At 54.3% G+C, this 25,387-nt stretch overlaps 1 protein-coding gene across 1 annotated transcript in view; it reads right to left on the bottom strand.

Annotated features, from left to right (window-relative positions):
* PDE8A (phosphodiesterase 8A) overlaps positions 1-25,387 on the bottom strand; it is a 121,387-nt gene that overhangs the window by 37,421 nt on the left and 58,579 nt on the right. The window contains exons 4-15 of the mRNA XM_054713200.1: positions 23,692-23,748; positions 22,649-22,700; positions 17,038-17,126; positions 15,880-15,958; positions 13,927-14,064; positions 11,117-11,199; positions 9,274-9,325; positions 9,136-9,178; positions 4,911-4,988; positions 1,611-1,681; positions 1,245-1,409; positions 80-128 (exon numbers count right to left, since the gene is read on the bottom strand). Coding sequence (XP_054569175.1) covers positions 80-128; positions 1,245-1,409; positions 1,611-1,681; positions 4,911-4,988; positions 9,136-9,178; positions 9,274-9,325; positions 11,117-11,199; positions 13,927-14,064; positions 15,880-15,958; positions 17,038-17,126; positions 22,649-22,700; positions 23,692-23,748 — 956 coding nt within the window. The remainder of the gene's footprint in view (positions 1-79; positions 129-1,244; positions 1,410-1,610; positions 1,682-4,910; positions 4,989-9,135; positions 9,179-9,273; positions 9,326-11,116; positions 11,200-13,926; positions 14,065-15,879; positions 15,959-17,037; positions 17,127-22,648; positions 22,701-23,691; positions 23,749-25,387) is intronic.

The raw sequence follows: 25,387 nt of genomic DNA, 5'->3' as shown, positions 1-25,387 counted from the left end.
ACAGAGGAGGAAAGCCATCGGGAAAACTAACTTTCATCATTTAAGCTTGACTGTAATGTGGATAATAAGGAAAACTCACTTTTTGTTGAGAGAGAATACTCGTTCCCAGATAGTCTTCGAAAACCATCCTGTAAAAATCAAGGAAACGAGAGAGAGGTCACAGCTGTTCTTTACTTCTTGACGCCCCCAGACAGCTGTTCCCAGAGGGCAGCAGGGCAGATTCCCCCTCACGCACCCCCAGGGCCGTCCCTCCCATCGCCTGGCACTAGGCAGCTTGGGAGACCCCAAGACCCGGCGTTCCTGCTGGCACTCCCGACGGTTCGGTTTCTTAGGGACAACCCCCCTCTTCCCCACCATTTTCCCGTCCCCATCCTCCTCACCCGAATGGACACCAGGCGTCCGTGTCCTCTGGAAAAAGCTAGAATCTTCCTGGCCCTCTAAGCACCCGACTCCGCCCCGCAGAGCTGGGGGAGAGCTGCTCCCAGACCCTATAGCAGCCCCCCTCCTATCCTGCGGGCCTCTCTCCCACCCCGTCCTGTGTCACTGTCCCCCGCCCCACAGGCAGGGGGGCCTCTGTCAACAGGCCAGACCCTGTTAGACATTAGTCTCAACACACATTCCCATCACAGGGAACCTCGCCATCTCTCCGCAGTCCTGTTGTCATAAAGATGGGGCTGTGGGCGGGTACCAGGACCTGCCTAAAGCCCAATGTTTAAGATGTCGAGTGACTTCAGAAAGCAGGAACTGAAGTTTTATTTCTGACCAACACCAGGATGACAGATAGTGATGGACTGATCTGCTGTCCACACAGCTGTTCTTCCGTGTGAGACCGCTATCCGGGCCGGGCCGGAAGGGCACGTGGGACCCTCATGAGCCCACGGCACGAGGCCGTTCTCCCCGGGAAGCCACCAGACTGTGCAGGACGTCAGGGAAACTGGGCCCGTCCCTGGGGCCTCTCTCTGTTTCTATGCAGCATCGAGCTTTTTTCCTTTTTTCTGCCCCGTTTTCAAAACCTTTCAAACAATTAGGTTTTATTTAAGTAAATTGCTCGTAGGACCTTTAAGCAAAAATGGAGCCCTGGCTCGGCAGACTGTCTGCCCTCCTCTGCGGAGGCGGCAGGGGGGCGAGGCTGTGACATGGCGTGCAGCGAGCCCCGTGCAGCAGCCCACGACCAGACAACGGGGGAGGGGGGGGGCGGCAAACAGGAGCAGCGGCTCCAGCCACAGCCCGGCCCGCGCACTCACAGATATCAGGCCCCCAATGAGGTCGTTGGCGTGAGGATCCTCGTCCTTCGCCCCAAACTGCGGTGAATACAGCTCAGTGGATCTCAGGATTTCCAGGACGCGGTCTAAGGCTTCCGTCACAGGCACGGAACTGTTCTCCTGGGCGGCGTTGATGATGTTGATCACCTACAGCATGGCAAGAAAAGGCACGAGGGTCACAGCCTTCACACACGGGAGGGCAGCCAGATCAGGCTGCCTGGTGCTCAGGGCCAACCCAGACCAGCCAGCTGTCCCGCCGCCCGTCCTCTCTCCGGAGGAAGGGCTCCATGGCCGGGAGGGCGCTGTTACCGCATCCTGCTCAGTGGAGACGGGCCAGCAACTCCTCACCTTGGTGATGGGCGCCTCGATGGTCATGGAGTGGATCCGGGCCATGGAGGAGTGTCGTCTCTGGCTGGCCACTGCGGGGAGATCCCACGGGCAGAGATTATGGCCAGCACAGCCTCGGGCACCGGTCTTGAGCCAGGGCTCCATGTCCTCCCCCTCCCTCCCCAAGGCCTCCGTGTGCCCAGCTGCATGGTGAGGGGGTAGGAGCAGAACTACCCGGTCGCTGAGCTTCCTTCCCATCCTAACGAGCCAGCTCTGCTTCCCTCAGTTCCAGGCACTAGGATGCACTTGGCCCAACTGAGCGTCTGATGTCAGAGAGAAACAGGAAACGATCCGCACGCCAAGCCACAAGCCTCGTTCTGTGTTTATGATAACGAGGCCTCATGCCTGCTCGGCTTGCTGCTACCGGGAGCCAGAGGCCCTGGGAGACAATGCCACACGGGCTCTCTGTGCCACACGCGCCGGAGCCAACACACAGCTCCCCGTCAACCGAAACCTTTGCTGTTTCCCACTGTCCTGCTTCATCCAGGCTAATTGGGCAGCTCCGAGGCCCCCGTTTATTTTGCTGTTGGTCCTGCCAGATGTGGCTCCTTTGGGGGAGGCTGAGCTGGGGGAGCCTGGGCAGTACGCAGGCAGGAAGACGAGTATCACAGAGTTCTGTGTCCCCCCGAAAGCCCCACTGTCAGGCCTTAGAGGGTCACAGTGTTCCCCGGCCTGAGGCGGCTTCCCGGGACCAAGCGGAGGCCCCAGGAGCAGCATCGCGGGACGAACCACCCCCAGGGTCCCAAATGCTTTAAATGCTGGCGACCAACAAAGCTCAGTCTAAACTTGGTGGCCAGCATAGGTGCCGACTTTCCCAACGTGGCCATTACACCAAAACCAAGAACCACTATTTTATCGCGATGTCATAAAAGGGCTTGTTCTCATTTAAAAATGTGATCGTGACATATGCTCACAGAAGCCATACCACAGAGTAAATGCAATGAAGCCGGGGAGAGAAATGCACAGATGGTTGTGACGGTGTGTGCACAAAGTCCCCAGCACCTGCAGGCCTCAACCATCGCTGAGCAAGCGTCAAGGTTACTCGGAAGGAGGTCAGTACAGGGTCCACTGTGATTCTGTGTGCTAGCAACAGTCAATCGGAAATTGAGGTAAAAACACACCACGTGACAGCATCAAGGAACTCCAGTATCTTCTATACATACAAAAGCCTAACATGCTAAGTGTCCCCTCGTCCTGAGGACTGGGAGTTCGATCGCTCACTCTCACGTGTGCTGACCACCAGGGGCGGCTCAGAATGAAGGCAGGCCCCGCCGGCAGTCACTAGGGACCCTACCTGTGCATGAATGTCATGCACTGGGCCTCTGGTTTAGGAATAAATCTAATGGAAGATTTCAAAATCTATACACTGAAAATGCAAAATATTACCGAGAGAAAATACAGACAAGCTACATAGAGAGACACAGCATTTCATGGTCTGCAAGACTCAATATTACTAAGATTTCCGTTTCCCCCAAATTGATCTATAGATTCAAGAGACTCCAAGATAAAACTCAGGAGATGGTGTGTGTGTAAACGAACAAGCTGATTCTGTCTGTCAGACAGAAATGCACAGAGCCCACAGTAACGGCCAGGAGCCGCGAGGAAGCGCACACTCTCAGGCGTCAGGACTTCCCGGGAGGCTGCGGGAATCGCTGGCGCTGCTCCAAGCACAGACGGAACAACCAGGGCCTGACCTGAGTCACGGGCCCTGATTTCGATGGCGCTGCTACAAGACGTGTATTGTTGTTCTCCAGTGCAGTGCTGGGCCAACGGGGTTTCCATGTTGGAGTAAAATTCATCCTTGGTCTCTACTCTCTCCTGATAAAAAATTAACTTGCAATGGATCACAGACCTCAAGTGAACAAAGGCTTCTAGAAGGAAACACGGGAGAACATTTCATGACCTTGGAACAGAGGAAGAGTCCTTAAACAGGACACGGAAAGCACTAGCTATGGAAGATGCACAGATAAAGTGAACTGGATTAAAATTAAAATTACGAACCTCTGTTCATTAAAAGAGTAAAAAGGCAAACCACAGAAAATCTACTTTTGATACATATATCCAGTAGCGGCCCCATATCTGGACTGTGTAATAAACCTGTCTCTCCCTCACCCTTCCACTCTCTAAAAATCAATGAAAGAAATACCCCCGGGTAAGGATTAACAAAATAAATAATAAATAAACTACTAGGTCATTCAGGCCACGTATCTACATAATCTTTAAAAATTATATTCCAATTAGAACTTAATAACATTTGCAGAATAAGCCTCTCACTTGCCAAAATACAGCTCACCTCCCCACCAGAAGGGAAGCTTATGGCAAACTCCTGCCCACAGTGACGCACAGTAGGTGCTCACCTAAAACCATCAATAGGTTCTTACTTCTTTTTTTTTTTTTGTATAGCAAAGGTGGAGATTTATTGAAGAACAAGTACAGACTCCCACGTGGGGAGAGGGAAAGAGTCCCACAGAATGGACTCCCACGTAGGGAGGGGGGAAAGGGTCCCCGAAACCTCTATTTCAGCAAAAATGGAAACAGTTTTACCCTCGGCTAACTGACATAAACAAGACTTGGATCCTGCAACATATTTCTGGTCACAAAAACATCACCAAACTTCTAAATAGAAACCCAAACACTTCTAACATTAGACACTGAAATAAGCATGGTGATACACATGGTTAAGAAAGGTCAATGAAAACAAGTGAGGTCATTCCTCCTAACCCGATTATTCCAGTTCAGGGTCAAAGGCCCGGCAGGACCTCTCCGCCTCACCCACACCCACTGGGACAGGGGCCTTCGGGCACACTTCCCCAGCGTGCTTTGCTGTGGGAGGAAACCCCCGCGGCCCGGGGAGAACCGGCACCCCCCCCACAGGCAGTGACCCTTTCCAGGACCTGCTGTGACGCTTTAGGAACTCAACGGTACAACAGACAGTAAACTGTCCCTTTTCTTCATTCCCTGACTCCCTCAAAAGGCTCAGCATGGAGCCCAAGACAGGTCGCTGGGGTGGGGGTGGGAGCAGTGGCCGGGGGATGAGGAGGGGAGTGACAGGTCGCTGGGGGGAGGGGTCAGCGGCCAGGGGATGAGGAGGGGAGGGGAGGGGAGTGACAGGTCGCTGGGGGGGTGAGGGGGGGCAGCGGCCGGGGGATGAGGAGGGGAGGGGAGTGACAGGTCGCTGGGGGGGGTGAGGGGGGGCAGCGGCCGGGGGATGAGGAGGGGAGGTGCACCAGGTGGCACCGGCTCCGGGTCCTGGGGACCTACCTTCGCTTGCTCGCGAGGCGACACTCCTGACGTCCAGGGAGCTTTTCCTCTTGTCTTTGTGTTTACCTGATTGGCTATCTGTGGGAACAAGCCATAAATCGCCTCATCAGGGGGTGGAATGACCAGTTACCATTGAAACACAATTTAGGAATTGGGCCCGCACGGTGCACAGGGAGACTGACGCGGGGGGAGGGAGCGGGGGGTCCGGGCGTCAGGAAGCCCCATGGACATCACAGACACAGACGTGCTTCCCAGGCTCCGGGTCCGTAACAAAGGTCCCGCTCGATGGAAAGTGGATGTGAACTGGGAACTCCTCACGCTGCTACAGACGGAGGGGAACACCCTGCACGCAATGGTTTCTGTGACACCAGGTCTGACGTCCGGGAGGGGCGTGCCTCTCCCGAGGGGGCACTGGGTTGGGCTCTGTCATCTCCCCCCCCCCTTTCTGCGAACAGCACCGACTCTGCTGGGCTCCAGGGGGGCTGCCTGGCCCCTCCCCCGACCCCGCACCAATGGATGACAGGCCGGCAGCCTTCCTGCCCCTCTGCACCTGCTCCCCATGGGTGGCGCTGAGCCCCTCCAGCCCTCAGCCGGCCCCCAGGTCACAGAGGAGGAGGGGGGGCGGGGGGGGGTTGCCTGTGGGGAGGTTCCCTCGAGCAGGCCCTGCAGGCCGGCCCCTGGCTCCCCGCTCAGACACAGCTTCACTGCTGTCCGCTCCCTGCCGGCCTCTGCGCTGCTGCAGCTGAAGGACACAAGTGCAGCTGACCCGACAGCCTGCGGTCCCACACACACCCGACCCCTTTCCGGAAACTCTGCCTGCACAGTCCTCCTCCCTGCCTTCCGGCTCCCACTCTGCTCCTGTCCCTCTCCCCGAACCAGCCGTCCCTGTGTCTCTCCTGGAAGACACAGTCTCCTTCGGAGCCCTCCTTCCTTCGCTGCAACTCTCTCCTGTCGCTGTCCTGCCCTGAGCTCCGGGCCTCCTCCTCCTGGCCACGCCACGCACTTCACCCGCAGGCACCGCCAAGGAACGCAGTCTCTTCTCCCAGCCCGCTCTGTCCCCGGCCACGCCACTGAGCAGCACCCAGGACTCCTCCCTCCTCCCCACGGTCGCTGCTGCTCGGGTAAGTCTGTGGGTTCCATCTCCTAAACACCCCTTTAACCTGCCGCCCTAGGCCGCAGCCGCGCCCGATCCTCTCGATTATGACGACAGCTGCCTTCACGGTCTTCCACCCCCTGTAAAGGCAGCCCAGCAATCCTCCTAAATAACCAGAACCTCCCAACGGCTCATCGCGGTTTTCAGGATAAGATTTAAGCTCCCGTGTGGCGCCCAGGGCCGTGATCCTTGGACCCCTCTGTTGGCCATCACGGCCCCTGTGAGGTGCTGGTCTCCCCCCCCCCGCCCCGCATCTTGGCACAGACCGCGTTCCTCCAGGGGAGCGGGCCTCTCCCAGGCCCCCTTCCCACCTGGTTAACTGCCAGCCTCCTTTGAGGATGCAGTCCAGGTGTGACCTCTGGGAAACCTTCCCCTAACGCGCCCCCCCCCCCGCCCCCCCAAACACTGCCGGTAACCGCCAGCTTCCGGTCTGCCTGGTCCCCAGGGGAATGAGTAAGCGCAGGAGTCTTCCTTTCTCCTTCCCAGGTGGCAGCACCACCCAGCACATAACAGACACAGGTCTGCCGTCCCAACGCCTGCTCGTCCTGTGCACAGGTGAGCACCACTGGATACAGCCTCTGCCGGCCCGGCTCCCTCCCTCCAACCCCTCCAGGCCCCCAAGACACAGCAACTTGCTGGCAGCCAGGATGGGCCAGGCGTGCATCCGCCTGCCCTTCCCCTCACCGGCCCGGACCACGCGAGGCTGGGCCGGCGGCTCCCCTCCTCCCAGGAGCAGCCGTGACATCTGCTGCCTCTGCCGCGGACAGAGCACTGCCCTCCCTGCCCTCCGTCCATCGCTCCTCCTCCCAACCACAGGCCCGTGTCCTCCCGCAGCTCCTCTGAAGCTGGGCTGTGACCTGGGTCCTTCCTTCATCCTTCTCCATCTGCCCACTCCACACACTCCTGGGCACCGCGGTCAGGCCCTAAGCCAGGCACTGGGCAGTCTAGAGGGGTCACAGGCCGGGAACTCAGGGCTACAGCAAGGATTCTGAAGGGCAGGAGCCCCGGGGGGGGGGGGGGGGGAGAGGTGCGAGCCGAGAAGAAAAGGAACCGGCCGACGGAGCAGCATGTGGTGGTCACAGCTACAAGCAGGAGGCATGTGCACCGAGGACGGGCTGTGGGGGCGACGAAGCAGGCTTCAGTTTCTACTGGGCATTTCAAAGGGACTCTCCCTCCACAAGGCTCTTCCTGTCCTCTGACCGACCTCTGTCTGTTCCAGGCACCATTCCCACCATCGCCATGAGGCGTTCACGTCAGGGCCGGGACCAGACACTCGTCACACGGAGTGTCTTTGGTGCGACCGTGTCGTGTGGAAACAACACGGGCAGTTAAAGGGGACCATGCTGGGACCTGTGGGTTTCCTGTACCTCCCACTGGAGGGGTGGAGCCTTTGCCTCATTCCCCATCAGGAAGCCGCCAATGAGCGCTTCGCTCCAGAGCCTGGGCCAGTCTATGTTGAAGAAGTGGCATTAGAAGAAATTTTAAAAATGTGGCTCTCCAAAGAAATTTCGATCGTTGTGCTGTTGATACTTGGCTCTGTGGACTAATGAGTGTGCCGACCACGGGCCTAGGTTTATATAGACATCCAAGGAAAGGCGCTCCCTGACCTGCAGTGCGAGGGTCATGGCCACGCGGGGCCTCGGGCAGCTTCCACTCCTCCAGCCCCTCAGGCTGCCTCTGCCCCCTCCTGAGCCTGCACCCCCTCTGGCTCTGCACTCCCCTCCCCTTCTCTGTGCCACCCAGCCCCGACTCAGCTTCCCCGCCGTTCCCTCCAGCTCCTCCTGGGGCCCCTCCACCTCCACCCCTCCACCATCCCTGCTCAGTCTCACCAGGCCCACATCCCAGCCACCTGCGGACGCTTTGTGGGCAGCAAAACTTACACCCCAGCCCCTCTCTGCGGCACGGACACAAGGGCCCGGCGCCCGGCAGGCACTCAACAGACTCTGTACGGTGAACGAGCCGACGAGCACACACAAACCCAAGGAGCCATGCCTTCGCCTCACCTTCCCAGCCCGTCGCCCCTCACCATCCAGGCCTCCCGACTGCGCTTCCTCGCTCTCCTCGCTCTGGTCCCCACCACCTTCCCACCCGGCCTCCGTCCTCCTCCTGCCACACTGGCTGCTACGGCGAAGCTGGCATTTGTCTGGTCCCTCCTCGCACCTCGTCTGTCACACTCCTGCCCTAAGAGCTCGGACGGCAGGCTATCCCGGCTCCCGCAGGCTCAGGCTGCACTGCCTGCAGGGGAAACCCTCCTTCCTATGTAGCACCCGGGGATCCTGCGTGACCCCAGTTCCTCTCCGCACACTGACCCTCCATACCGGTTCCCTTGAACCCGTGCTCTTTCCAGAACACACTAGACTTTCCGTCTTCTGTGCCTGTCTTATTCCTGGAATACTTTTCCTTCCACACACTCTTCTTAAAATTTTTTTTAAAATTGATTTTGAAAGAGAGGGAGAGAGGAGAGAGAGAGAGAGAGGGAGAGGGAGGGAGAGAAGAAGAAAAGGAAACACCCATTTGTTGTTCACTTATTGACGACTCACTGGCTGATTCTTGGATGAGCCCCCAATGGGGATGCAACCCACATCCTTGGTGCATCAGGACGACGCTCAAACCAACGGAGCTGCCGGGCAGGGCTCCACCGCCTCTTCTTCAAACCCACTGTCCCTGCCTGGACGCCCCTCTCCTGAGGCGCCACGGCCCCGCCCCGTCTCGCCCGCCCCGTCATCTCTGATCACTCCCTGTGCGCCCCTCAGCACCGGACTCTGCCTTTCCCGGCATCACCCGGCTGGGCGAGCGGACACCGGGAGGCGGGTCTGAGGGGCCCGGCGCCTCCTGTCGGAGACAAAGCTGTCCCCGCTGGAGACCTGCGTCCTAGAGCACAGAGCAGCCAACAACCCACACGTCACCCAAGAGGCCTCCACACTGAACTCAATGCACGTGAGGTGGCCAGTGCTCCCCCCGCAGGACGCCTGTCGGAACGCCCTCAGGGGCTCCGGACCTGGGCCTGGGCCGGAAACAGACCCGCCGGGCAGCGGGCAAGCCGGCCAGAGGGAGGAGAGCAGGGGCGCCTACCTGTGGGCGTGTCAGACTGAACCGATTCCGTGATTTTCTCAGCCTGGAAGTGAAGCGGAGAAGCCGTGAGTGCCGCGGCCTGCGTGCGGAGGGGCCCCGCCGGCAGCCGCCCCGCCCGCCCCGAGGGCCCGCACACACCTTACTGTTGCCGTTGCTCACTCGGATAATGGACACATAGTGTCTAATTTTCCTGCAAGTAGAAAAAAGGGTCATTTCTCCGCGCTCTATGCTCACGGGCGTCGCTAGTTCTCGTTATGAAAAGAGCGTCTCTCGTCCACATACACAACCTGCTCTGAGAAAAGCGCCCTGTGGTCCCCCCACGGACCGCGTCTCCACAAACGCCCTTCGGTGCCTGCAGCAAGGAAGTGGACTCTTCGGTAAAAACAACACAATCCACAAAAATAAAAAAATAAAATAAAATAAATAAAAACAACACAGTCCTTCCAAGTCGCCGTAACATACAATTAAAAACGCCTCTTTAAAATGAGCTGCATGCTAACCCAGCGGGAGCCGGCGGTCACCTCGCGTGTTTCATGCTCACGATCCCACATGCTGAAGGGCTTCCGGGTCCCCTGAGCCATCCGACCCCGTCACTCGGGGAAACGGCCAGAGGCCCCGGGGCCTCGGCTCCCTGGGAGCAGAGGGCAAAGCACCCGGGGCTCCTCACGGAAGCCGCCGGCTCTCCCTACGGCCTGTTCCTTCCATTTTTCTGTCCCCCTGGATAATCGCGTCCGTATACACTTATCACACCAAAACGTGGAGAGGACAAAGGCAAAGCATCAGAACTGTCTCCCCGAGGCATCGCCAGCCGCAGCGGAGCCTGGCGACCACGCACATGAGCCGCGCGGTCAGGGCGGAGGTCTCACCGCTGGGCCTCAGTTTCCCCATCTGGAAAGTGGCCACGGTCAGGACCCACGTCAGGGCGTGGCGGAGGAGATGAAGTGTGAGGCGGGCGCGGAGGGAGGCCAGGGGCCACTGCCACACCGCCTCCCCTTCCTTCTTCCTCGTCACCCGTGAGCGGGTCACACACGAGGTGTGATCCTGCCTTTATATAAGCATCTTCCTTGCCACTGCCTTGGCCATCACCTCTGCTAACGGGGGCACATTTGTGGCTGGGTGTTCTAGAACGTGCTCATCTTTCCCATCGGTCCTCTTACTTAAGCTAGATTCGGAGACCAACCAGAGGAGCCTTTTAGGCTCCTGACAGACAGACAGACACTGCCTTCCGACCTGCGGTCACATCTGTTTGATGAGTTTCCATGAGGGGTGGTGTTGGAATTATTCTGGTGTAATCTGCTCGGTCTGTGCAGGGACACCACAGGCGATTAGATCAGACACAACTCTTTCAGCCAGTGCTTGTCACGGCTCAGTAAGCTGATCTCACGTTCTGACTCCGATGCGTTGGGCCCGTGTCTGTGCAGCACAAGCAAGAGGGCCCAGAACCTGGGGGCCCGGAACGTGGGGGCCCGGAACCTGGGGGCCCGGAACGTGGGGGCCCGGAACGTGGGGGCCCGGAACGTGGGGGCCCGGAACGTGGGGGCCCGGAATGTGGGGGCCCGGAATGTGGGGGCCCGGAACGTGGGGGCCCGGAACGTGGGGGCCCGGAACCTGTGGGCTCAGAACCTGGGGGCCCAGAACGTGGGGGCCCGGAACGTGGGGGCCCGGAATGTGGGGGCCCGGAACGTGGGGGCCCGGAATGTGGGGGCCCGGAACCTGGGGGCCCGGAACCTGGGGGCCCGGAACCTGGGGGCCCGGAACCTGGGGGCCTGGAACCTGGGGGCCCGGAATGTGGGGGCCTGGAATCCGGGGGCTCCGAGTCGCCAGCTGGAGTCCGGCTGCAGCCCTGGGGTGTCACCTGACCTGTCCCACGTCTTTCTCTCCCATCCCTGCAGGCAGCCCTTACCTTACCAAGCACTCACAGCACACTTTGCCATCAGCCAAACACAGCGTGCTGATTGGAGCACGTGTTCATGCCACTTACCCTCCCTGTCCAACGACAGGTATGATCTTCACATTCTGTTGAACGTTATCTCCGTTTTTGGAGCAGTAGACGCCTTGCCACTCCTGTAAGTGCAATGCAGCATCGTGAGACCCTGTGCACATCCCCCAGCATCCTCCTCTGCGGCCCCGGTCATCACCACGGCTACAGTAACGAGCACAGGAACCGCCCACCCCAAACACAACTGGGATCCTCTGCAAATTCTTTCTCTACCTCCCATCCACCTCCTCCCGGTTGCTGACACAAGCCCGGCCACCAGTCTACGCGGCCCTGTTTTCAGTGGCTGCCTGCTGGCTCCCCAGCGGAGAGCACCCCCACCTGCCACGAGGGGGAGGGGGAGGAGGAGGGGGAGAGGGGCCTCTGGCCCTGCACTGGACAGGGGAAGAATAAGGACTAGAGAGAGAAGGAACACTCTGGCACTGGCATGGTGGGCTGCCACCGCCCTCAGGGTTGTGGGAGGGTTTTGGACCCTCTGCATTTGGGGGGGAGCTGGGGGAGATGATGGGGTAACAGCCAGGTCTGGGCTCAGGCGGAACAGATCGGTGAGAGCTTCAAGCCAGGGCTGCAATTGTGTTAGTCGAGCTCTCAGATCAGACAAAACAGGGATTCTTTCCCGAGGGAACTGCGGGGTGAGGGCAGGAGTGAGGGCAGGCGTGTGCGGGCCGGGCTGCAGCGGGAGGGCGGGTGGTGCAGAGAAGCCGGGGGGGGGGGGGGGGGGGGGGGCTAGGTTTGTCACCGCCTAAAGGGTTCTCAATTCTCTAGGAGTCACCAAGGGCTCCGAACTATAAAAGTCCTAAACCCGCTGCAGGACGACTCCCAGGGTGCCACAGCCTCCCTGACGGTCCGGAGCTGAGCGGGCAGAAGGGGACCCCGGGGAGGGTAGCCGTGCAGGCTCAGGTCTCCCGCCCAGACCCTCGCTCTTCTCTGCGGGCGGCCTGGCGCCAACGAAGGCAGCACCTCCCTCCGGCCTCAGCGCGAGCACCCACCGCACCGGCTCGGCTTCTCCTCTACGGACAGCCCCTCCTCAGTGCCCATCGCCGCGGGAATCCAACCACCATCCCCACGTCCTACCCCAGGGCAGCAGTGTCTGTGCCTGGTAAGCAGGAAGAACACGGGGGGTGGGGGGGGGGGCTGTTTCCTGCCTGGGAAAGGGAGGCCGAGGTGAGAGGCAGAGTCCCGGCCCCCGGCCAGGCGATGTGAACCTACACCCCGAGGGAGTGACAGGCCCAACCCGACTGATCAGTGTCCGGCCGGCGGCTCAGCGGTGAGCGTCCACCTACGAACCTGGCAGTCACCGGCTCCGTCCCCATAGGGGGCGCCAGGGGCAGCTGATCAGTGATTCTCTCATCACTGATGTTTCCATCTCTCCCTTCCTCTCTGAAATCAGTAATTTTTTTTTTTTTTAAAGACTGACCACTCAGGAGTTGGTGGACTGACTGAAGGTGGGGCCGTGCCCCCAGGGACGGAGCGGCTCTCACCGAGGCGAGGCGGTGTGCCTGGCCCCCGAGGGTCCCCGCCCCCGCCTCAGACTTCATCTCTCTGGTTAAGGAACCACCTCCTTGACCGGGAGCAGAAGGTACAGTGAGATGGAGCAGCGCCCACTTTCATTTCCCTGAGGCCGACCCCGGGTCTGCACAGGCCGGTGTGTCCGTTCTCCCTGCAGGCAGCCTGCGTGCTCAGAGCTGTGGCAAAGCGAAGGGACACACACGCGGGGTTTAAGCGTGGCACGGCCCTCCTGCCCCGACGGCAGACTATTTCCTGCGACAGGAGAGCACGGGCCTCCGGGTGAGCAGAAAGGCAGGTCACGGGTTTCTCCATTTTTTCAATAATCATATTAATAGTCCCCACCCAACTTCCAAAAGCGAGTGAGTCCAACAGAAACAACTGAAGCGGGACCATGGGCAGCAGGAGCCTCCCCCTTCTCTCTCTCTGAAACGCAGTAACGTGTCTGAAGCTCCTGTTCAGAGAAACAATCCTGCAGACTGAGCCGGCCTTTCTCGTCTGCCTTCAGCACCACGATGACGCGACTTCTCACGCGACTGAGTCATGCTTCCTCTTACCCATCTGTTTTGCACCCTGGAATAGGGGTTCTCAGAGGCAGGACTTTGTGTTTTGTTTAGTTTCTCTATATCAGAATGGAGCAGAGTGCCTGGCATATAGCAGGCATTTTATTTTTAAAAATATTTTTATTGATTTCAGAGAGGAAAGGAGAGGGAGAGATATAGAAACATCAATGACAAGAGAGAATCATTGATTGGCTGCCTCCTGCACACCCCCTACTGGGGATCGAGCCCGCAACCTGGGCATGTGCCCTGACCGGGAATCCAACCCGAGACGCTTCAGTCCACAGGCTGACGCTCTAGTCACTGAGCCACACCAGCCAGGACCACACAGCAGGCATTTTGAAAATGCTGAGAGAACGAACGCGGCTCAGAGGACTGCTGGGCTCAGGTGTGTTCTGAGAGCGTGTCACCTTGCAATCCTTTACCCAGAACCATGTGCCCATGTCACCACTTAGGTCAATTATTAGAAAGATCAGCGTGTTATAAAGATGAAAACCATGCCCGTAAGTGTCAGTCAGAGTGACTCTGATCGCCAGCGAATCGTACTCTCTACTTCCATGGCCTGTGTCCTCACCTGCAAACCGGGACCCACAGGCAGAACCCCACCCCTCCCGCCTGCTGCGAAGAGCAGGCAGGGCACCGGGCACACGCAATGCTCAGTGGCCGCGCCGTCTCCTTCCGCCCCGACGAGTGATAGGAAAGTCAAAAAGGTACTAACCTCTTACTTACCTTGCCCATCTTCATGCATGAGTTTATAGTAGTGAACAAGTCAGCCTTTTTTTCATGTACAGGTATTTTTGCTAACTCCTTCCCTATTAATTCACCCGACTCATAGCCCATTGTTGTTTCAAATGCTGGATTTACATACTGGGGAGGGGGGATGGAGGGAGGGGGAGACAAAAAAAAGAAAGCATCAAGTGAATTAAAAGAAATTCTGAAAAGAGTACAATGAATGCGGACACTTTCCCCTGAGGCGCAGGAGCCTGAGCTCAGCGCGGGCCTGAAGCCGAGAGAACACAACCCCCGAAGGGCCCTGGAGGGTCACTGCTGGGCCTCTCCCATGTTCTCCTGAGGCTGCAGGCAGTTGGCAGGTCCCCGTGGAGACAGCCCAGGGGCTGCTGCAAAGGGCTGCTGGGGTTAGGAACTGGGATAGAGCACCAGACTGGGATGGGAAGCAGCAGGCTCCATTCCCACAGTCCCTTGGGCTCCACGTCGCCCACTGCGCATCTGTTTAATGGGAAGGAAACACCTCCCCGCTCCGGTGGGGCGAATGAACTATGTACTTGGGAAGCAGGCTGTGAACTGGGGAGGGTTTGCAAATACAAGGCTTTATGCTTGAATTTCCAAAGGGCTTAGAAGACATGTATGGGGAAAGCTGTACATGTGCTAATAATAATAATAATCTATACTAATAAAAGGGTAATATGCTAATTAGACCAGGAGACCTTCTGGATGTCCTTCTGGACAAAGCCATGGTGGCGAGGCCAAGGCAGAGGCAGTTAGGGGCGATCAGGTCAGGAGGGGAGGGCAGTTGGGGGGCGAGCAGGCCGGTGGGAGGGGGACAGTTGGGGGCGATCAGGCTGGCAAGGGGGGGCAGTTGGGGGTGAGAAGGCCGGCAGGCAGGTGAGCGGTTAGGAGCCAGCAGTCCCAGATTGTGAGAGGGATGTCCAACTGCCAGTGGGATCAGGCCTAAACCGGCAGTCGGACATCCCCCAAGGGGTCCCAGATTAGAAAGAGTGCAAGCCAGGCTGACGGACACCCTCCCCACACCCCCGTGCACGAAATTCGTGCACCGGGCCACTAGTAATAATAATGTGAGGACGATGACAAAATCATCATACTGTTAAGGCCTATTTCCAAGGCCTATAGCAAGCATTTCACACACATTAACTCATTTAGTCCTCAGCACCCTTACAAGAGGGAGGCTGCTGTCTGTATTAATATTTCTCTCATTCGTACAGATGAAAGAGCGGATTCAGACAGAGTAAGTCAGACGCTCAGCTAGGAAGGGGTGAGGTCTGACACCAAGCCCGCGCCCTCGCCCGCTGGCCCGTGCTGCCTCTGAGGGCGCCGATTCCTGAACGTTCCTGAATGTCGGCATCATCAGCTCTTTAGCGAGAAAGTCACAAGTTGGGTTACAGAGCCTGGGGTGCTCAGAGCTACACCAGAGGGGGGCTGTTCTCAGACAAAAGGGACATTCTCTGGCACAGCTCCCTCCCCTGTCATCTACAAGTGTCTCCCGTCACTGACAGAAACCCACTTTGCTAATAATGGACAAGTTGTTCGGAAATTACTCGGCTATTCTGAGTAGTTTCTCGGAAATTTCTGTCAGTGTAAACTACCATCAAAGGCCGTGAGGAAGGTGAGAACTCGCAGGCCTGATGGTCAGAGCCATTTCCCTTTTCAGCGTCCTTCCTCCCCCCACCCCCCGCCCCCCAACCCCAGTAACAACCCTCCCGGACAAAAGGCTCTCCTTAAACACACAGTAACTAGGAGACCTCTTCGTACCTACAGGGCGCTTATTTTAAATTACATCTCTTGCAGATTTTGTTCTGATCATCCTCTATGGGAAAACTGGTCTCTTGAACTTCAAAAAGAAAAAGAAAATCTTCCTGGAGGGTTTCAGTTCTAAAAACGAGAACAAGCCCCCCCGAGACCCGGGACAGCCTCCCGAGGACAAACCTGTATGTAGTTGTCCTCACTTGTGATCTTAATGGCGTCCTGGCTTTTCTCCAGTGCGGTGAACACTGACTTACAAGCCCTTCGTGGAGAGGGAAAGGTGGGTTAATGCAAACACTACAGAATCCGATTCAATCTTGCGGTGTTACATTAACTTATTTAAAGGTGTCTTTTGATTGATTATAAAGGTAACGAATGCTAATTCAAAAAAGAAGGGAGGGCGGCCCTGGCCAGTGTGTGAGGTGGTCAGAGCATCCGGCCGCGACTGAAGGGTCCCGGGTTTGATTCCCAGTCACGGGCACGTGTCTCAGCTGCAGGCTCACCCCCGGCCCCGGGTGGGGCGTGTGCAGGAGGCAACCAATCGATGTGTCTCTCTTACATTGATGTTTCTCTCTCTCCTCCTCCTCCTTCTCCCTACCTTCCACTCTCTTTAAAAAAAAAAAAAAAATACTCAGGTGAGGATTAACAACAAAAAAAAAAGAGGCAGAAGTTCCCACCTCTGGTTGCAACAAGTTTAGAGAAGATGGATCTGTGAGAAGCCCTACTGGTTTTATCACTCTTTAAATTTCTACAGAGATGGTAAATAAGACACGGTATATAACTTTCATTTGCTTTAGTACTAGTGAAGCTGAACACCTTTTCGTGTTTACTGGCCATTAACATACATCCCCTGTGAACTGCCTGACCATGTCCTTTCTCTTTTTTTTACCCTGTGTTTCCATTTTTAAAAAAATACATATTTTTATTGATTTCAGAGAGGAGGGGAGAGGGAGGGAGAGAGAGAGAAACATCAGTGATGAGAGAGAATCATCTATCGGCTGCCTCCTGCACGTCCCACCCTGGGGATTGAGCCCACACCCAGGCATGTGTCCTGACCGGGAATCGAACCGGTGACCCCCTGGTTCATAGGTCGATGCTCCACCACGGAGCCGTGCTGGCCGGGCTGCAGCCCCATCTTTACATCTGAGTCTCCAGTTACTAACATGACCACTGACTGAGACACCCAGGCAGACTCCGAACGTCTGTATGTGGACAGGAGCCACTCCATCACCCCAGGCCATCTTGCAGGAGGTCAGTTACCCCCAAAAGGGAGCCATCCCCGCCAGGTGCTCCCTGGCGACTGGCCTGTGTGGAGCGGGGACCTCGCAGAGGCAGGAGTACCTGAGTTTCAGCTGTGACCGCACCTCTCCGAACTCCAGCTGGAGCAGCTCCGCGTAACAGGCCAGGAGGCTGGGGTTCTCCACGTACCTCTGCAACAGAAGGGGTTGTGGCTAAACTGTGCGCCCTGCGGTTACTGTGTCTACCCGTCAAGTAATTCTTTCCACCAGGCTTCCCAATCTGGTAACTGAAACTAGAGGATGTGGGTCGTGTACATGTCACTCGCAGAGGCTAGAATCTGTAGAAAGAAATTTACCAAAGTCCTACATAAACTTCCAGAGCATATTCACTTGAGAAGTATGTTGTCCTCCTTAAAGTTACACACACCAATAATATGCCCAAAAAATGCATGCCTCTCTCTGCACCTGGATTTCACGAGGTAACCCCTCAGGTAACCTTCACTGACCTCCCACCGTGGCCCAGCTAAGCCAACAAACCATCACCCTCCAGAGCAGAGGGAGCAGGAGGCTGTGGTTCACACGTGCTCACTCTCACCTGGACACCCACCTCTGGGGTAGAACAGCGTGCATCTTCTTACCCAGTGAAAACCCAGGCTATGTGCACAGGAGGCCATCTGTTGCCTTGTATGTAAGCACACCTGTCTCCATGGCACAAGATCTCACCTCCTGGGAGGTAGGCCAGCCAAGGCCTGGGACGGCTGGGGACCCCAGTGCACCTCAAGCCTCCCACGCCCTGACTTGGTGTGGGCAGGGGCACAAGCAACGCGCCCCGGGATCTCTCCTCCCTGCGGTGAGCAGCGGCACCTGTGCAGGCGGGCAGGACCCTCGGTGCTCTGTGGTCAGGGCTGACTGATGAGTGAGCAGCAGGCCCAGCACTCTCTTCCCTCTCGGGAGACGGGCTGGTAGGCCTGTCACCTCGCTCTGATTTCCGCGGTGAGAAGGGCTGTGTTGGCCTGCAGGCATGAATGAGGACCTACATGTTCGTGGCCAGCAGTCCCTGATTTCCCTCCCTATCTTTTTTTAATATATATATATATATTTTTAATCTTTTTTATTGATTTTTTACAGAGAGGAAGGGAGAGGGAGAGAGAGATAGAAACATCAATGATGAGAGAGAATCACTGATCAGCTGCCTCCTACACATCCCCCACTGGGGATGTGCCCGCAACCAAGGTACATGCCCCTGACCGGAATCGAACCTGGGACCCTTCAGTCCACAGGCCGAAGCTCTATCCACTGAGCCAAACCAGTTAGGGCTTTTTAATATATATTTTTTATTGATTTCAGAGAGGAAGGGAGAGGGAGAGAGAGAGAGAAACATCAATGATGAGAGAGAATCATTGATCGGCTGCCTCCTGCACGCCCCACACTGGGGATCAAGCCCATAACCCAGGCATGTGCCCTTGACTGGAATAGAACCCGGGACCCTTCAGTCCGCAGGCCAACGCTCTATCCACTGAGCCACACCAGCCAGGGCCCTCCCTATCTTTTAATGATAAGTCAGCCCCTTCACATGCACATGATTTTACCCCCATCTCACTTTGTGTTTATGACTGATTTCACACCGTGGTTTTCCCTTCCTGTGTCTGCCAGTTTAATCAAGTTGCTGTAAATTCCATGTGTACTCTTTTAAAAATATATATATATTTTAACCTTTTGCACTCGGATGTCGAGATTAAAATTACTCTTTGAATGTATCAATAATTTGAAATATAAAAAAAATCCAAATAAATAAGTTTGTATGAAAAGAAACTCCAGTTTTTTATTCTACTGCCGCGCTTTGTAAAATCTGGGGTATTTAAAAAATTAAATCCCGAGTAGAATAAAGGGATCGAGAAAAAAGCAAGCGAGTGCAAAGGGTTAATTGATTTCAGAGAGGAAGGGGAGGGAGAGACAGAAACATCAGTGATGAGAAGGAGTCATGATCAGCTGTCTCCTGCACACCCCCCACTGGGGATCGAGCCTACAACCCAGGCATGTTTCCTTGACCAGAACTGAACCTGGGACCCTTCAGTCTGCAGGTGGACACTCTATCCACTGAGCCAAACCAGCTAGGGCCATATGTCCTCTTGTTAGCTTGGAAGGTTTATTAAACGTTTCTGTTCTGTTAATGGTTGCCTTACTTTTCATTGATCTCAAAAGCAGACAGAGACTTCATTACTATTACTTGAAAACAAGATACCAATTACAAAGTAGCTCCCCAGAGCAATGCTGTGGTCTGCACCTTTCCCACAAAGACGAAATGTCAGAACACGCTCGTGCCCACCCACATTCCATGTCTGCCTGATAAAGGCCATGAGAATACTTACATCTCCACCTCCTCCCACAACTCTGGAGACACCTAGGCTTGGCTAAGATAGTCCAGGATTTAAATATTGAGCTGTTATTAAAACCTCTCTTCTGGTATGTCCCTTCTGTTAGAAGAGTATTATTTATGTCAGTCTGTATTTTTTCACTTAGGTCTAATTTTATACACAGATATATTTTGTTTATGTATAATCCTATATAATAAAAGCCTAATATGCAAATTGACCGAATGGCAGAACAACCGGTCGCTATGACGCACACTGACCACCAAGGGGCAGACACTCAATGCAGGAGCTGCCCTCAGCCCACAGGCCAGCCAAGGCGGGTGCCAGTGGGCCCCTCCCCCCATCACCCCGCCGGTCACCCCACAGATTGGCCCTGATCACTGGCCAGGCCTAAGGACCCTACCCGTGCACAAATTTTGTGCACCGGGCCTCTAGTCCTTTATAATAAAAGGGTAATATGCAAATCAACCAAACAGCAGAACAACTGAACAACCAATCAAAGCGTAATATGCTAATGATATGGTAAAGCTGCTCAACCACTCGCTATAACGTGCACTGACCACCAGGAGGCAGACAGATTGACCAGTCACTATGACATGCACTGACCACCAGGGGGGCAGATGCTCTGACCAGTAGGTTAGCTTGCTGCTGGGGTACGGCAGATCGGGGACTGAGCTAGATGGGCTGGGCACGCCACGGAGGCCTCCCACGGTCTCTCCCCAGCCAGTGGGGTCCCTCAGTCTGGCCTGCACACTCTCGCAATCTGGGACCCCTCGGGGGATGTCGGAGAGCCGGTTTCAGCCCGATCCCACAGGCCATTCCCCTTGGGAGGGCGCCAGACACAGGGCTCAGGGCTGGCGAGCGCTGCGGCAGTGCGAGCCTCTCCTGATTGAGACTGTTTGGGTGCAAGCCTGCGGCAGGCACAGTGGGGCTGGGATGAGTGGGAGCGGCAGGTAGGAGCTGCAGGCAGGAGTTGCAGGCGGCCTTGGACTGTGGGTTTTGGCCTGATCCCTGCAGGCCACCCAGAGGGACCCCACCTGTGCACAAATTTGTGTACTGGGCCTCTAGTGTCCTATAATTACATATAACACATATGCACATCTGTGTTGGTACATATGCAGAGAAGAAACAGAGCATGTACCCATGGCAGGCCCATCACTCACCACGTCTCCTCACCACTGCATCCTCCCTCATCTTCAAGTTCCTGTTCTAGTTCATCTGCTGTGTGGCTGGAGTCCTTGCTCTTATTTTCCCCAGATTGGGCTCTGAGGGAAACAGCCCAGCAGCCCGGCTGGGGTGTGTTTCTCGGCTTGCACCTCTCCTAGGTGTAATCTCTAGACATTGTCATTACTGTGTCACACAGGGAATGTGTGCTATGTTCACCCCACGTTCACCATTTTCTTGCTTGCCATCCCTTCTTGCATTTCTGGCCTTCCTCCTGGTATTCACCTTCCCTCTGCCCGAGGTACAGCCTTTAGAATGTGCTTGTGAGGATTTTCTAGTTACAAACTCTCTAATGTTTCCTGTTTCTCAAAGTCTATACTTCAACCTCTTTTCTGAAAGGTATTTGTGCCAGGTATAACATTCCCGGTTGGCAATTATTTTATCACACTGAAAATATGATTTCACTGTGTGCTATTTTTCATTTATCGCTGCTAAGAAGCTAGCTGTTAGTCTGTCATTCTTTTTAATCTGTTTTCTCTGGTTGATTTTAAGCTCTTCTATTTTACTTGCTTTTTCACTATGATGCATCCTTTTTATTGACTCTATTTTGGATTTGTTGGAATTTTTGAGTCTGTGGACTAGTCTTTTGTCCACCCTGGAAAATGCTCTTCAAACATGACCTCTACCCATTCTCCATCCTGTCCTTCTGTACTGGTTAAGCCTGTGTCTCTAGCTCCACATTTCTCAGGCTCTCACTCATATGCTATTAGCCTATCTCTGTGCTACATGTTGAATTTTTTCTGACTTACTAAGTTTTAAGATTTTCATTTATTATGTGCTCGTTTCTCCAAATTCCATGCCTGCTCAGAACCTGCTATGTCCCTTTTTATAGCTTCCTACCCCCTGCAGGTATTTCCAAGCTTTTATTTCTTTACATATAGTAAGTGTAATTGCTTTAAAGTCACATCTGATAACCCTCGTATCTGAGGAGCGTGAGGGTGTGTCTGCGCCTCCCCACAAGTGCTCCCTCGCAGTGCCTTTCCTCTTGTGGGCGCTGAGCTGTGACTGAGTGCTGCCTGCTGCCCTCCAACCATTGCTGGTGAGATCCTCGGAGCACAGAGTCTGCCTCTGGGGAGGATCTTACGGCTCCTGCAGGGACCTGGGGGGACTATCACCCACAAGCCTTGAAACGCAATTCATCATTTGAGGTTTCTTGACTACCTCTACTTCACTGATATAAATTTGGGCTACAAATCTGGTTCTCTCCACCCGATTCCCAAGGCAACCAACGGACCAACGCCTCCAGCCTTTTGGCTCAGGAGAAACCAGTAGACTGGATCTGGGGGGTAGAGAGAAGGGAGATGTGTTTGGGTTGCCTTATTTCCAGAATCCTTGAACTGACTTTAAGGCATTATATCAACACTCCTGTGGTATAACTATTTTTTTTTTATTGATTTCAGAGAGGAAGGGAGAGAGAATCATTGATTGACTGCCTCCTGCACACCCCACACCGGGGATCGAACCCACAACCAGGGCATGTGCCCTGGACCGGGAATCGAACCATGACCTCCTGGTTCCTAGGTCGATGCTCAACCACTGAGCCACACCAGCCAGGCTGGTATAACTTTTAATGAGTATGCCATTAAAGATGACTTTACCAGGCATAGGTGTGTTTTTTTGTGTGTGTTTTTTTAATCCTCACCTGAGGGTATTTTTTCCATTGATTTTTAGACAGAGAGTGGAAGGGAGGGAATGAAAGGGGGGGAGGGGGAGGAAGGGAAGGCAGAGAGAAAGAGAAACATCGATGTGAGAGAGACCCATCAACTGGTTGCCTCCCACGTGTGTCCCAATCAGGGCCGGGGCTGGGATTGACGTTGAGCCTACAACCCAGGTATGTGCCTTTGACCAGGAATTGAATCCACCATCTTTCTGTGCACGGGCCGACATGCTAAACCACAGAGACACACAGCCATGGCAACAGGCATACCTTTGACAGATTAAGAAAGCTAGGTATTGTAGAATTAATAATTACCAGGTTATAAATTTAAACCAAAATGGAACACAGCACAAGGACAACACATTTTTCTCTTCAAACTAATCCAGTTGCTCGCTCTGAACTAAGATAAAATACTCCCTCACGTTGAACCACACTTGCATAATGAAGAAGGGGGTACATACCCTCGTAAAGCCAGCACTAATGAGGGGCATCACAGACTCTTCTCCATCCCGCCTTCAAAAGGACAGAGCAAATGGTTAGAGACGATTCTTACCAATGACAGCTCACCTCTTTATGCACTGATGCACGTAACACTGTAACTGTCCTATAATGGGTACTTTTAGATAAATCAGAGTAATATACAAATCAAAATATACAATTAAAAATAGTTTTCTGTTTTAGTTTCATATGTAGCTTTTTGGCTGTATATATTAATAGCTGAAATATAGAAAGTTATACTAACAGCCAGAATACAGGAGTAACCACATTATCTACTAGTATTTGATATGTAAACATTTTAATTTAAACTAAATTCTTTCCTATTTTATTCTACTGCCTGCTTATTTTTCTTTTGATCACGTAGGAAAGGTAAAACAGATAAAGGGTGATGGAAGGAAACTAGAGTTTGGCGATGAGCAAGAGGTGGTATATACAAATGTCGAATTTTAGATGCTGCACACCTGAAATGTATACAATGTTATAAGCCAATAAATAAATAATTTTAAAAGCCCTTCTCCCCCCAACAAGGCTCAGAAAAAAATAGTTTAAAGGGCACAGCAACATTTCTCCTATCTATAAAAATATGTAAGCTAAGTAACATTTATTTGAATACTGCCCTTCTCACATATTTTTATCCTTTCCTTACTTTCAACTTAAGGATGAAATGTAAGATTTCTTCCATTTATGTATAATTCTAAATCTTCATATATATATTTGGAGTTAGGTGCCCTAGGAAGATAGCCCTGGGAAACGTGGAATTCTCTAGTGCTGTGCCTATTTCTAAAGTGAAAGGCAGTCCAAAATCACAAACCCAAGCATGAGAGTAGAAACTCTCCTATGATGTTAACTGGCAAAGCAGAAGAAAATAAGAAAAAATAAAAAAGAAAGGGCCAAACTAGAAGGGTCATGTAGGACAGCCTGCAAGCTGTTATTCAGGCCTCTGTTAAGAGCAAGCATGATGTTAACACACAAATTTCCAAGTAAAAAAAAGAAAAAGAAAGCTTACCTGCGTACTACACCAATAATAACTGTGTTTTCCGAAACTTTTGACGCTCGAATAGACCTATTAAAAAAAAGAAATTTTAAAATGAATTTAAAACAATTCTTTAAAAACTAAAAGCACTTAGAAGCTCTGGTGGAACAATGGATGTTGCGGGGAGAGGACGAGGGGGAGCAAAGGCTCCCCTCACTCTGGACCCACCTTCTTGGCTGCTTTGGCCCTTTCTGCTCCCCAGCTTCTGACTTATCTGCCATCTTCACTTTGGTTCTTTAATTGCGGGGCCAGTCCTGCCTCCTGGGTTTTCGGACAGGAAGCCGGGAGAAGGCGCCGGTAACAGGCACCGCAAAAGGTGGCCTGTGACAGCGCACAACTGGCTGACCTGCCTCTGCCCCTCCAGAGGGCGGCCAGAGGGACCTTCCATTCTGCTCTTGCCACTCACCTGCACAGAACACGCCAGGGTCTCAGCTGCCGAGGGGTGAAGTCCAAGGCCTTGGGCTCAGCCCACAAAGCCCACATGACCGGCTCATGCCTGCAGCCCCACCCTGAGCCCCGTCCCATCCCTGCCTGGCCCAGCAGCCATCCAACCCACTGGAGTCGAGGAGCCTACACACCCTGCCTGTCCCTACGAATGCTGCTCCCTCTACCTGGAATGTCCCCCCACCCCCGCACCTCTCTTCCAATCTCCTGCTCGTCCATCAGGACTCAGCCCAAATGTCCTATGTGAAGCCGCCCTGACACGGGCTCTGCAGCACTTGGTATGTGCATCCTCTTTGGGCACATACTCCGAGTGGCCAGATTACTATGATCTCTGAACGCATAATAATCTGGCCACTCAATATGAGTGTGTGTGTGTGTGTGTGTGTGTGTGTGTATAGGCCGGGTGCATGAATTCGTGCATGGGTGGGGTCCGGCCAGCCTGGCCAGGGGGAGGGGACATGGGCGGTTGGCCGGCCTGCCTGCTGGTCGAGTGGACAATTTGCATATTAGCCTTTTATTATATAGGATGTACACTGAGTGGGCAGATCATTATGCGTTCAGAGATCATAATCATCTGGCCACTCGGTGTATGTGCCTGTACTGACATCACTCACTTGTCCTGCCAACTATGGCCTCCGCTCCTCAGAGGCAAGACCCACATCTTCTTCACCTATGTGGCTCTAATACCAAATGCAGAGCCCAGAACTGAGGAGACATGAAGATAGGGCTCCTCGACTGGTAGATTTGGAAGTACAGCAGACGGAATATTTGGCCTTCCACAAGACAACTGATAAAGTGTAAGAAGTTATAAGCATCCCCAACGAAGAGACACAGGTGAATGCTAGGCATTTAGACAAGTCAGCCACTGGTGAAAGGCCTTCCACGGGCCGTGTGATTAGTACCCCAAACGGAGGCTGACGGGAAGGGCAGGGCTCTGCCAGGGCTAAGCTCTCGGGCGTTGTGTAAGTCAGCGAGGAGAGAGCGAGCGAGCGAGCGGATCAGGAGGGAGAGGCTGGAAATAAGCCAGGTAAGGGCCAGGATCATGATGAAACTGACTTAGGAAACCACAGAGTAAGAACCCAGTTCACATTCCTTATTTTAAAATTTTAATCTATATAGCAAGAAAAATGTGCTGGATGAATTAACCCAATTTTTTAGAATATTCCCAAAATGTGTAACAATTGTACAATTTCCTCCCTTAGAAGGTAGAGCATGTTCTGTGTCC

This window comes from Eptesicus fuscus, chromosome 25, assembly GCF_027574615.1.
Source record: "Eptesicus fuscus isolate TK198812 chromosome 25, DD_ASM_mEF_20220401, whole genome shotgun sequence".
Lineage (NCBI taxonomy): Eukaryota > Metazoa > Chordata > Mammalia > Chiroptera > Vespertilionidae > Eptesicus > Eptesicus fuscus.
Note: the sequence above shows the minus strand (reverse complement) of the source record. Positions and strands in the feature narration are given on the sequence as shown.